Source organism: Mustela nigripes, chromosome 3 (genome assembly GCF_022355385.1).
Source record: "Mustela nigripes isolate SB6536 chromosome 3, MUSNIG.SB6536, whole genome shotgun sequence".
NCBI lineage: Eukaryota > Metazoa > Chordata > Mammalia > Carnivora > Mustelidae > Mustela > Mustela nigripes.
This window is the reverse complement of record NC_081559.1, coordinates 65,543,188-65,557,835: the sequence shown is the minus strand read 5'-3', so window position 1 is coordinate 65,557,835 and position 14,648 is coordinate 65,543,188. Positions and strand designations below refer to the sequence as shown.

The following is a 14,648-nucleotide window of genomic DNA, read 5'->3' as shown; positions in this document are numbered from 1 at the left end:
TTCTATACATCAACAATGAGATAGAAGACAAAGAAATTAAGGAGTCAATCCCATTTACAATTGCACCCAAAACTAAGATACCTAAGAAAAAAACCTAACCAATGAGGCAAAGAATCTGTACTCAGAAACTATAGAATATTCATGAAAGAAATGGAGGAAGACACAAAGAAATGGATAAACATTCCATGCTCATGGATTGGAAGAACAAATATTGTTAAATTGTCTATATTACCTAGAGTAATCTACACATTCAATGCAATCCCTATCAAAATACTGTCAACTTTTCTTACAGAAATGGGATAAATAATCCTAAAATTTCTATGAAACCAGAAAAGACCCTGAATTTCCAAAGGAATGTTGAAAAGGAAACCAAAGCTGGTGGCATCATAATTCTGGACTTCAAGCTGTATTACAAAGCTGTAAACGTCAAGACAGTATGACACAAAAATAGACACATAGATCAATGGCAGAACAGAGAACCCAGAAATGGATCCTCAACTCTACGGTCAACTAATTTTTGACAAAGCAGGAAAAAATATCCAATGAAGAAAAGACAGTCTCTTCAATAAATGGTGCTGGGAAAACTGGACAGCCATATGCAGAAGAATAAAACTGGACGATTTCCTTACACCATATACAAAAATAAACTTAAAACAGATGAAAGACCTAAATGTGAGATAGGAATCCATCAAAATCCTTGAGGAGAACATAGGCAACAACCTCTCTGACCTTGGCCACAGCAACTTCTTGCTAGACATGTCTCCAAAGGCAAGGGAAACAAAGGCAAAAATGAACTATTGGGAATTCATCAAGATTTTTTTTTAAAAAAGGAAAAAGTCAACAAAACCAAAAGACAACCAATAGAATGAGAGAAGATATTTGCAAATGACATATCAGATAAGGGGCTAGTATCCAGAATCTCTAAAGAACTTATCAAACTAAACACCCAAAGAACAAATAATCCAATCAAGAAATGGGTAGAAGACATGAATAGGCATTTCCACAAAAAAGACATCCAAAGGCCAAGAGACACATGAAAAAGTGCTCATCACTCAGCATCACAGAAATGCAAATCAAAGCCACAATGAGACACCACCTCACACCAGTCAGAATGGCTAAAATTAACAAGTCAAGAAACAACAAATGTTGGTGAGGATATGGAGAAAGGGGAACACTCTTACAATACTAGTAGGAATTCAAACTTGTGCAGCCACTCTGGAAAACAGTACGGAGGTTCCTCAAGAAGTTGAAAATAGAACTTCCCTATGACCCAGTAACTGTTCTACTGGGGATTTATCCCACAGATATAAATGTAGAGATCTGAAGGGGCACCTGCACCCCAATATTTATAGCAGCAATGACCACAATAGCCAAACTATGGAAAAAGGCCAGAAGTCCATCAACAAATGAATGGATAAAGATGCAGTGTGTATATATACAATGGAATATTACACAGCTATCGAAAAAAATGCCTTGCCACTTGCAACGACATGAATGGAACTAGATAGCATCACACTAAGCGAAGTAAGTTAATCAGAGAAAGACAATTATATGATCTCACTCTTATACGGAATTTAAGAAACAAGGCAGAGGAGCATAGGGAAGAGAGGGGAAAAAAATGAAACAAGAGAGGGAGACAAAAGCATAAGAGATTCCTAATCTTAGGAAACAAACTGAGTGTTGCTGGAAGGGAGGGGCATGGGGGGATGGAGTAACTGCATGATGGACATTGGGGAGGATATGTGTTGTAATGTGCACTGGGTATTTATTATACAAGACAAATGAATCACAGACCTGTACCCCTGAAACAATATGTTCTATGTTAATTTAAAAAATAATTATAAACCAATAAAATCAATCAATCTTGTAGGTTCTTTCATTTTTTCCCCTCACCATTTTTGTACATTCTAAACATTATACAATATAATTTTTATAATCAGGAAATAAATTTACAAAAATAATAATAACCTGTAGCTTGTTAGCTACAAAGACAAAAACAACCATTCTGAGGACAAAAATGGATCTTTCCTGGCACATAGCATGCACATAATCAGAATGAATCAATATAGAAAAAAGAAACAAAAATTTTGACTATAGGGTTTAATACCATCATTGTGATAACTATTCTTTTAATGTTTAATATTTTAAAATACAAAAAAAATTTTAAATACATAATTGTTTCTATTTCTTAAAGTTTTTAAATAATCTTCAAAATCCAGCTTATAAAAACTGTATACTTCTATTAGCTCTATGAATGATAAGATGAAAAGGGTGTGTTAGATTTAATAGGCTTGAGTTTCCATTTTTTTTAAACCAAAGTCATTATCATTATAATGAAATAAAGATAAATAACTTTCAAGAAGATTTTTAAAAAGGTATATATGAGAAACCCCTAATATTAGACATAGAATTTTATATTCAGAAAGTATTAAAAGTAAGAAAATAGAAAAAGATACTTCAATCTTCTAAAATCTAATATATAGGTAGGAAACACAGATATCAACTATAATATTATAAGTTAGTGAATTAATGAACCATAAAATTGAGAACAAATACGGGGGTGGGGAGGGAGGGTCAACAAGATTTTCCAGAAATTGTTCAGATCTCTTATTACTAAGAAAGGAAACAGAGTAATAGTTAGACTTAGGCTCTTGAGGGGCACCTGGGTGTCTCAGTTGTTAAGCATCTGCCTTCGGCTCGGTCCTGGGATCAAGCCCTGCATCAGGATCCCTGCTCAGAGGGAAGCCTGCTTCTCCCTCTCCCTCTCCCTCTCTCCTGGCTTGTGTTCCCTCTCTCACTGTCTTTCTCTCTGTCAAATAAATAAATAAAATCTTTTTTTAAAACAATAACAAAAAAATATCTAGGCTCTTGAATCAGAAAGATATGAATTCAAATGCCACCCCTATTTCTTAATAGCTGTGTCCCCTAAAAACCAGGTTAATTCATTTTTCTTTTTTTTTTAAATTTTTTCTTTTTTTTTTAAGTAGACTTCATACCCACCATGGAGCCCAACATGGAGCCTGAACTCACAACCCTGAGATCAAGACCTGAGCTGAGCTGAGATTAAGAGTTGGATGCTTAACTGACTGAGCCACCCACACACCCCAATTATTTCTTAAGCCTCACGTTCTTCATATGTAAAATTTGGGATAACAATGGTACCTCATGTATACAGTTACAGTGATGATTAAATGAGATTACATATGCAAAGCACAAAATTACCTAGTATGAAATAATCACTGGTTAAGTGTTCATACATTTGCTACTAACCTAGTGGGTATTAAATCTTAGGGGTTGATAGGAACACATCTGACAAACAGTATTATTGAAAGCATCATACCTATGTCTCGTGTTTAAAACCTTTACTTCATCAATACTACACTTAGGAAAATTTTTGTTTGCTGAACATCTTTAGACTCAGAGAATTAGGTCTTCTAATATTTTACTAGTACACCATCCCTGCCTTTGAGTATGTAAGTCTAGCTAGGAAAGAAAATTACTAGCTAATGTCAACAAATTTAACTTTCCTTAGCCATAGCATGCAAAATACTCATAGCTTGCTAATTTTGTCTATAAACACAAAACACAGACACAACATTTTTTTTGAGAAGTAGCAGGACATATTCATAGCCTCAAAGTATCTCCCCAGAAAACAACTATAATTACTGATTATAAAGGATAAAATAATAAATTTACAGTTGAAAAGCCTGGCAGATAATACATTAACCAAGATGTATCAGAGTCATTATCATCAATAACAACACAAATCAATAGCATGTACCTCCTAATATGATATACCAAAAAGAATATATTACTTTTAATATTTCTGCCAAAGATTATCATCTGAATTTAACCACAAGGAACTACTGAACAAAAATAAATTGAGGGATTCCACAAAATAATTGGCCTGAGTTCCTTAAAAAAAAAATCAATGTCATGGAATACAAAAAAAAGGTTGGGAAGAATTTCAGATTAAAGAAAATTAAAGAGATAGGACACTCTAAATGCAAGCACAATCTTCACAATCTTCACAATCTTTGCACTGCATTTGTATTTCTAAGACATTTCTGAAACAACTGGCAAAAGGTGAGTAGTTCTGTATGAGATAGGGGTCAATATTATTACTTCTCGTATAAATTTCCAATTAACCCTGCACTGTTTACTATAAAGACTAGGCTTCCTTCACTGTTCCTCAGTGCCATCTATGCTTTAATTCCAATATCCAGACATGTGTGGGTCTGGTTTATTTTAACAAATAAATGCAAATGCATTTTATCAGCCCTACTTGATTACACAAATGGTGGCATAATGCACACATTTTTCTCTCACATTTTTCACATTTTTTTCTCCTGGATTTTCCTCCTAACATTGTATCTTGATGGAGATCTTTTCATATCAATAAACAAAGTGCTTTCTCACCTTTCTTTTCTTTCTTTTTTTTTTTTTTGATAGTTCTGTTTTATTTTACTATTGTATGGAGGGCAAAGCAATAGGACATCTGTTAGCTATATGGACAAAAATAAAACTGCATCTGTTCCTTATATCAGATATCATGGCAAATTCCAAATAGAGATCTAAATATAAAAACTGACATCACAGAAGTATTAGAAGAATCATAAACCTGATAAGAGGTTACTATCCAAAATACATAAGGAATACAACTCAATAGCAAAAAAAAAAAAAAAAAGCCAATTAAAAAATTAGCAGAGGATATAAACAGACATTTTCCCAAAGAAGACATACAAAGAGGTACTGAAATACCTCTTTGGTATTGAAAATACCTTTTCAGTACCAAGAGGTACTGAAAAAGATGTTCAACATCACTAATCATCAGGAAATGCAAGTCAAAACCAAACTGAGATATCACTTCACAACTGTTAACATGGCTATTATAAAAAAAAAAATATACCAAGTATTGATAAGAATGTAGAGAAAAGGAACCTTTGTGCATTGTTGGTAAGAACGTAAACTGGTATAGCCATTATAGTAAACAGTATGGAGGTTCCTCAAAAAATTAAATATGACTACCATATGATCTAGCAATTCCACTTCTGGGTATTTATCCAAAGGAAATAGAAACAGTAACTCAAAAAAACATATGCACCTCCAAGTTCACTACAGCATTATTTACAGTCACCAACACAAGGAAACAATCTAAGTGTCCATCAGTGTATGAGTGGATAAAGAAAACATCACACACACACACACACACACACACACACACCAATATTATTCAGCCATAAAAAAAGAAGGAAACCCTGACATTTTTGACAATAAGGATGGACCTTGAGGACATTACGCTAAGTGAAATAAGTCAGCCAAAGAAAAACGAATACCATATGATTTCACTTACATGTGGAATCTTTTTTTAAAAAATTAACTCATAGATAAAAAGAACAAATTGGTGGTTGTCAGAGATGGTAGATGGTGAGTAAACAAAATAGGTGAAAGTAGTCAAATGGTACCAACTTCCAGTTTAAAATAAATAAGTCATAGAGACATAATATACAGCAGGATGACTACAGTTAATAATACTGTGCTGTGTATTGGAAAGTTGCTAAGAAGTTGCCTGGGTGGCTCAGCCAGTTAAGCATCTGCCTTCAGCACAGATCATGATCCCAGGATCCTGGGATGGAGTACCACATCAGATTCCCTGCTCAGCAGGGAGTCTGCTTCTTCCTTAGCCCCTCTCCCCCAGTGCTTGTTCTCTCTTGTGTTTCAGCAAAAACATGTAAAATTGGGGCACCTGCGTGGCTCAGTCTGTTAAGGGGCTGCCTTCGGCTCAGGTCATGATTCCGGCATTTTGGGATTGAGTCCCACATCCTTGCTCTGCAGGGAGCCTGCTTCTCCCTCTGCCTCTGCCTGCCACTCTGCTTGCCTGTACTCTATCTCTCTGACAAATAAATAAACAAAATCTTAAAAAAAAAAAAAAAGTAAAATCTTAAAAAAAAAAAGTTGTTAAGAGAACTTAAAAGTTCTCATCACAAGAAAAAAGTTTGTAATTATGTGCAGTGACTGATGTTAACTAGACTTACTATGGTGATCATTACACAATATACAAATATCAAATCAATATGTGGTAATCAGTTTAATTCCTCCTAAACTAATATGATGTTGTATGTCAATTATATCTCAATTTTAAAAAAGAAACAGGAAAAGAACACCCAAGTGAATTTCTTTATAACCAGGGAGTGGGCTAAGACCTGAGTAAAGAGAAGTCAAATTCCAGAATTAATAAATGAAAAGATTATGAAAATGACATTTAAAAAAACTTTGGATGGCAAAAAAAAATCATAAAATAAAATTATGTTTGACAATCTACTGAAATATATTTGCAACTTAAAATACAAAAGGCTAATATCCATAATCCATAAACATGTTTTTAAAATGACGAAAAAGACCAACAACTCAATATTTAGAAACAGGTAACAGATAAAGAGTTCTCAAAAAGAAATGCAAATGGGCATGAATGGGAGATAAAGGTCTCTGAATTGATCACATAGTTTTTCCTTTGGAAAAATATAAGCTTTATAAAATTAAGATAAATAAATCAAGGGGAAAAGGTAATCTTTACTGAATAAAAAAAAGAACTAAAACAAGTGAGTCTCAATATAAATCAAGTTGAAGGCAGAACAACACAAGAAAAAAAGTTACTTTGAATGACTTAAAAGCAATATTTTGCCTGTATGTCCTTAGTGGTATATATCTAGATCAAAAGAACTTAAAGTCAGTAGTAGTATCATTTTTTCAAAATAATTATAGTTATATGTAAGTAATAGAAGTAGTAATAAAGTTAGTATCATTATGAACCTAGATTTTCAAAGAAGAGAAAAAAGATGGAAATAACAAAAAGTTAAAAAATAAAACATAACTTTGCAATCTTAACATTTGAATTACAAATATCAGTAAGAACTTGGGATCATTATCTCATTTAAAAAAAGAAGAAGACTTACGAGGTACCTGGGTGGCTCAGTCAGTTAAGTGACCAATTCTTTTTTTTTTTTTTAAAGATTTTATTTATTTATTTGACAGAGATCTCAAGTAGGCAGAGAAGCAGGCAGAAAGAGAGAGAGGAGGAAGCAGGCTCCCTGCTGAGCAGAGAGCCCAATGCAGGGCTCGATCCTAGGACCCTGGGATCATGACCTGAGCCGAACGAAGGCAGAGGCTTTAACCCACTGAGCCACCCAGGCGCCCCTAAGTGATTTCCACTCAGGCCATTATCTCAGGGTCCTAAGATCAAGCCCCACATCAAGCTCCGCTCTCAGTGCAGAGTCTGCCTGTCCCTCTCTTTCCTCATCCATCCTCCCCCTGCTTGTCTGCTCTCTTTCTCTAAAATAAATAAATCTTTTTTAAAAGACTTCTGGGGTGCCTGGGTGGCTCAGTGGGTTAAAGCCTCTGCCTTCGGCTCAGGTCATGATCTCGGAGTCCTGGGATTGAGCCCCCATCAGGCTCTCTGCTCAGCAGAGAGTTTCCCCTGCTCAGTTTCCCCTCCCCTCTCACCTGCCTCTCTCCCTACTTGTTATCTCTGTCAAGTAAATAAATAAAATCTTTAAAAAAAAAAAAAAACAGACTTCCTTACTGCCACTGGAATGGCCTATAAGCCTATAAATTATTGTGATAACACGATAGCTAAATATACCCCTTAGCACCAAGATTATGATCTCTAAATACCATTTCCCATTAAAAGGAACTACTCAAAGAAATGGCTGATGCCAGGTAGAAAGTGTAAAATGTACAAAATAAGCCTAGGTTAACTTACTGTGCCAGAAAGTAAGGATATTATCAAAGACTGCTTGGATCATTTCGAAGTACAACAGCAATTTTAAAGGGATTCTCACTAACCTAAAAGAGAACAATATATCTATCTTCAAATTAGTGTCTTCACTTTCTTTGGGTAAATACCCAGAAGCAGAATTTTTGGATTGTGTGGTAGTAGTTCTATTTCTAGTTTTCTAAGGAACTTCCATAGCAGCTGCACCAATTTACATTTCCACTAACACTGTATGAGTGTTCCCCTTTATCCACATTCTTGCCAATACTAAGGAATAGATAAACACACCCCTATGTTCACTGCAGCATTATTTATAATAATCAAGATATGGAAGCAACCCAAATGTCCATCAATGGATGAATAGATAAAGATGTGATGTATAAATATGTGTGTCATATATACACACACTAGAACATTACTCAGCCATAAAAAAGAATAAAATCATGCCATTTGTGACAACATGGATGGACCCAGAGAGTATTAGCTAAATGAAATTAAGTGATGGACAAATCCTGTATGACCTCACTCTTACATGTGGAATCTAAAAAACAAAACAACCAGCAGACAAAACAAAACAGAAACAAACTCATAAATACAGGAAACAAACCGGTGCTTACCAGAGTGGAGCGGAATTGGGGATGGGTGGAACAGGTGAAGGGAATCAAGAGGTATAAACTTCCAATTATAAAATAAGCCATGTGGATGTAATATACAGCATAGGGACTACACTCTGTAATATTGTCATGACTTTGTATAGTGACTTATCAAGGAGATCATTTTGTAACACACAAAAACACTGAATTTCTATGATGTGCACACAAAAATAACAGGATATGGTATGTCAATCATACTTCAATTAAAATAAAACAAGATAAAATAAAATGGGACAATTTGCACCAAAAAGAATGGCTGAATGAAGTGAACACATCAAATATATAAAAACTATGAGATCATCAAATAAATAACCACAACTTATTGGTCACCACTGGAACCTGCTAGGGCATCAAGTCCCTTCTTTGAAAACTTTGTGAACTGGGAAATATCAAGCATTCATCCTGCCAAACTATATTTCAGGGTAACCAAATAGATGATATCAGAAAGTTTTCCTTTATAAAAAATCATTCCTAGTTAATAAATCAGAAGGGAGGTTTTTTGTTTTTGTTTTGTTTTTACAAAATCACTCTTTTGAATCATCTAAGGGAATACTAGATTTAGGCAAGAATCATCAGGGGTGGGGTGCCTGGGTGACTCAGTTGTTCAGCATCTGCCTTTGGCTCACGTCATGATCCTGGGATGAAGCCCCGCATTGGGCTCTTTGCTCACCAGGGAGTGCACTTCTCCCCACTTCTCTCTCTGACCCTCCTCCCCACATCCCTAAACAACAACAATAATCAGGGGTTACAAAAATCACTTGGGTGTAAGGCTGATGGAGAACAATAAACTAAGGCTACCTGAACCCACTAATCAATTCTGACATAAAAAGAGGGGCAATAAGTCATTGTGTACCTCCATTCAAACTTTTTAACTGCTTAAAAATTAATGGATTCTTTTTTTTTTTTTTAAAGATTTTATTTATTTATTTGACACAGAGAAATCACAAGTAGATGGAGAGGCAGGCAGAGAGAGAGAGAGAGGGAAGCAGGCTCCCTGCTGAGCAGAGAGCCCGATGCGGGACTCGATCCCAGGACCCTGAGATCATGACCTGAGCCGAAGGCAGCAGCCTAACCCACTGAGCCACCCAGGCGCCCCCAAAATTAATGGATTCTTTAAGACATTTTCTAACTTGGTATGAATTTTTAGAGAATTTTTACAGAAAGTATAATGTTAAATTTTTTTATTTTTTATGTATTTCTATGTTTAAAAAGGAAAATTCACACATTCATAAAGAATTTTAATTCTATTTCAGTATGTAACTATTTCTCAAAAACAGTTTTAATTGACTTCAATCTCCCAATAATACTTACTGTGAATTCTCCTCTTCTACTAATTGCGTAAGCTTTCTCCAGGGATTAAACTCAGAATCAATGCTATAAAGCCGCATGTGCAAGGCTAATACATGGAACAGTTGATCTAAATAAATTGAAGAAAAGGTTTAATTAGAAAGTTCACACAATTCTTCCAGGACAAAATTCATACAAAATTTCTAGCTAAATCATGTGGAAATATTTCCCATCTTCATAATCATAATTCACCAAGTTTAAGTATCAACTACTTCACACTCTCTTTTAAGGTAAACTTTGAAGTATTTATGCAAAAAATTACCACTAGAATCTGGACTATCCTTATGCTCAGTCTCAATGCTGGAATGGTTCGTTCTCCTTTTCTCCTGTCAGACCTACTTTTCCTTGGCTTTATGCATCAGACTTGACGAATGGTACTTCTCACACTTGTGGCTGTCCCTAACAAAAGATTTACTATTATCAATACTCTAATCTGAGTAATACTGACAATGACATCCACATAAATTGCTGTTAGATGAAATTCTTTACATAGTATTTTCCCCTAAGTCCTCTTTAGACTGAGTTGTGACTTCATTATCTTTTGATTCTAATGAAGAAAAAACTGAAATAATGTTATTACTTAGCATAGCTACTCCAGCTATTTTCATTTCTTCTGTCTAAACCATACTAATAATCTATAAGTCTTAGCTTTCAAAAAAATCTGCTCATGACATTGGGGAAAAAAGGCTTTTCTTTAAAATTTTAAAATCATTCAGAAGAAAATCCTAAATTTTGCTTTCATACCACATATCCTTTTTGGCAATAAAAATGACAAGGAATGGATTAGATTATTCTGCCACAAATTCTCAAAAATATACGTGACACAAAAGTCATTTTTTTTAGAAAATCAGATAATACTTTCTGACATATGACTGAAATTAATTCTTAAAACCAGACAGAGGGGGTGCTCCTGGGTGGCCCAGTGGGTTAAGCCTCTGCCTTCGGCTCAGGTCATGATCTCCTGGGATCCAGCCCTGCATTGGGCTCTCTGCTTAGCAGGGAGCCTGCTCCTCACCCGTCCCCCCACCTGGCTCTGCCTACCTGTGATCTTTGTCTGTCAAATAAATAAATTCTTTAAAAAAAAAAAAATTCCAAAAAATAAAACAAAAACAAAAACAAAACAGACAGAGGGCACCTGGGTGGCTCAGTTGGTTAAGTGACTGCCTGAGGCTCAGGTCATGATCCCGGAGTCCTGGGATCAAGACCCACATCAGGATCCCTGCTCAGAGGGCTGCCTGCTTTTCCCTCTCCTCCCTGCTCCTGCCCTCTCTCATTATCTCTGTCTCTCTCTCCCCAGTAAATAAATAAATAAAATCTTTTAAAAAAGAAAAAGAAAAAAAGCCAAATAACACAAGCATTTTGTTGTCACTTATTCTCTAAATTAAAATCAAAAGAAAACAAGATTTTGTTTCTGAGCAACCAGCTTAGAAACCAACTATATTTTAGATTAATTTAAGATCTATCAATATGATTTTTGTGAGGGGGTGTAGTAATAGTAAAGGTAATAGTAGTAGTTTGGTTTGGGGAAGCTATTGTAAGGCATTATGAGAGCTATAAGATGAACAAAGTAAATGTTCCACTCTGTAGCAGGTAGAGGAAATGGGAGGTGGGAAAGGGAACTGAATCTTAACACTCTATACATACCTGTAAGTTTCATCCTGATCTCTCTATAACAAACAGAAGGTAAATACCTCAACCTGCTTTGCCTCATGTTTATAGTACAAATCCTCTCTTAAAATTTCTTCATCCTATTAATACCCAGATTAGCTGAGTATTTGTTACATGCCATGTAAATACTTGGAAATCATTTTTTGAAATGAAATCATTTTTTGAAATGATTTCCAAGTATTTTGAAATTTTGAAATTTTTTGAAATTTTGAAATCATTTAACATAGATTATCTCAATGAATTTTCACAAAAATTCTACTTTGTTAGCCCCAGTTTTGAGACCAGTTAAGTCTCCCAAACTTCCAGTTTTTCCAGTAAACTTGTTCAACTAATATCGCTGACAACAGGGATGTTATCAGCAGAGAAATAAAATGATGAATGATATACTGGTCATTTTATTTCAATTTAATTTTACATAAGAGATTGTTTCTGCCAAGTACATAACATATAACTGAAGTGTCTAAAACCTAAAAGTGTTTTAAAAAAACAACAGGGGCGCCTGGGTGGCTCAGTGGGTTAAAGCCTCTGCTCAGGTCATGATCTCAGGGTCCTGGGATCAAGCCCCACATCGGGCTCTCTGCTCAGCAGGGAGCCTGCTTCCCCCTTCTCTCTCTCTGCCTGCCTCTCTGCCTACTTGTGATCTCTGTCTGTCAAATAAATAAATAAAATCTTTAAAAAAAAAATAAAAATATAATAAAAATAAAAAATAAAAAAAACAACATAAATTTCTCTAGCAGGAAAATAATTAACTCAAATTGCTAGGTGGAAAGTGTTATGTTTTTTATATAGGTGTTAACTGAATTAAAGAGTTGTTTTTAACTACATCGGAAACTAAGTATATACTACTATACACTGGCTAATTCAATTTAAATTAAAATTTTTTTTAAAAAGCTGTTTTTAATACTTACTTTCAATACAGAAGTCAATTATCAGTTTATCTGATTTAATCAAAAGCATAGGAGTTGCAATTCTACTAACTTGTTTTGCATTAAAACCATGGTAGCATAGAAAAATGCTACAATCCATCTATTTTCCTAACCTCTACCATAATTGAAGAAACAAATGTTGAAGGAAACTTTTTTATCTCTTCTATTTCCTCATTTCTGCCAATGAGGAAATAGGCCCAGAGAAAGGAAGAACCTTGCCAGATCACCCTAATACCAATGGAAAGGCTAAGAAAAGAATTCAAGATTTGCAACTTCCTTGTTATTTCTACCACTCTAGTTCTCCCTAGGGTTTTTACAATAAAAAGAAAAGTGCAATATTCCTTCTCTAACACAAACATACCCCTTTCCATTCCTATGAAAAACTGATATTGTAACCCTGATGCATCTTCTAAAGCTATTAATATAATATATAACAAGCGTCCTTGGTATTGATTTTAGAGCTGAAGACTACTAATAAGGTACATCTACCTTTGAAAAACAATGCTAGAAACTGCAAATAACTTCAGTAGGAAATAGAGAATTGGCCAAATAATAATCAACACCTTTCACTATTCATTGTATTCTTCAAAATTTAGTCTGAGGGCTATCAGTAATAAACTCTCATTTAGCAGCAAAAAGATCTCTTAACCAAAACAAATAATGACAGTAGTAGACTAAGGAGAACCTATGTTCATAATCAAAAAGTTAAAAACTGAAACTAATGGGAAAACATGTTTAAGTTTTATTTAAGTAATCTCTACACCCCATGTGGGGCTCAAACTCACAACCCAAGATCAAGAGCTGCATGCTCATCCAACTGAGAAAGCCAGGCACCCCAATGGGAAACTATTTTAAATTCCAACCATTTCTATGATATTTTAAAAACTGAGAAATGATTTTATCAAGAAATTTTATTATTAAAATCTTGAAAAACAACAGCAAAAAAAATAGATAACTTCTTTTCTGGAACAACATGTTTTAAGTTCTAAAGTTAGACCCACATTTGTAAAAGAGTTTTGGAAATGAGAAACACCATTAAATTTATTTAGAGGTATGCTATGATTTTAACACATGTATAGGAGGCACCATTGTCTACTAGGAATCAGGAAGTCCTAGGTTTGAATCCAAGTTCTGTACTGATCATGTGTCCTTGGACAAAAGACCTTAGTTTTAATATCTGTAAAATGGGAATAATGCCACCTTTCTGGCCTGTTATATAGCAATAATAGTTATAGTAATCGCGTATATATGTAGTGTTTAGGTAGCTGTGCTTACATATATACACACTGTTTGCAAGAATAAATTTCAAATAATAAATTTAATATTTATAAACTTGAAATATTACAATTAAAATTAGAAATTATGGCATCACAAACATCAGGTCTCTACATAAAACTACCTCTCCACAAAAAATATAAATATATATTTTTAAGTCTCGTCTTTTCTCTCTTCTCCTGAACTTTTGGTACTAGTCATTCCTGGTTCTCCCTCAGTTCTGTCTCAGTTACCTTTACACATTCTTATTCCTTTGTTAAACCCTAAATGCTAGGATTCTTCATAAGAAAAAGGAACCCTTCCTAGTTCTCCTTTCCTCTCATTCTGCACATACTATTTCACCAAATTCAACTGCCATGTCTACTTGTAAGTTTACAATTCACAAATTTCTCTAGCTCTTCAATGCTCAACAGGAACCACAAAGTCAATATATCTAAAAACAGACTGATTATTAGCCCAATGTTATCTGGGCTACAATGTTCAGTTCCTCTTATAATCCCTATTTGGGGGAATAACATCACTGGCCCTGCAAAACAAAAACAAAAACAAACAAAAAAACTTGGAGACTCAAATCCCACATCCTTGTGCTCCACAGCCTACTGATTAGCAATCCTACTGGTTCTACTTCTGTGATCCATCCTCTTCTGCTTCACTCTACAGCTATATCATTTCTCAACTGGATTACTCAACAGAGTACTCATTCAGCTTCATGTCTTTTGTTTCACTCTCTCCCGATCCCTGTAAACAATAATGTAAACATTATCTCATAACTGGTTGGTGAACCAAAGAAGGAATAGGTTTTGAAAGCCCTTCATGAGATAACCTCTATCATTTATTTCCTAACCTCCTTTCTTCCCAAGTATTCCCCCGTGTGTCATGTTGTCTCATTCTGCAAGCTGTTCTCTCACCCTAGAATAGTATATTCCTGTTCTCCAGGCAAACTTGAATAGTATATTCCTAAAATAGTATATTCCTGTTCTCCAGGCAAACTTGAATAGTATATTCCTA

General features: G+C 34.7%; 1 protein-coding gene across 3 annotated transcripts in view; it reads right to left on the bottom strand.

Moving 5' to 3' along the window:
• Positions 1-14,648, bottom strand: part of UBR3 (ubiquitin protein ligase E3 component n-recognin 3) — a 240,437-nt gene that overhangs the window by 61,718 nt on the left and 164,071 nt on the right. For all 3 annotated transcript variants that reach the window (XM_059394142.1, XM_059394144.1, XM_059394143.1), the window contains exon 31: positions 9,736-9,841. In XM_059394142.1, the coding sequence (XP_059250125.1) occupies positions 9,736-9,841 (106 nt within the window). The remainder of the gene's footprint in view (positions 1-9,735; positions 9,842-14,648) is intronic.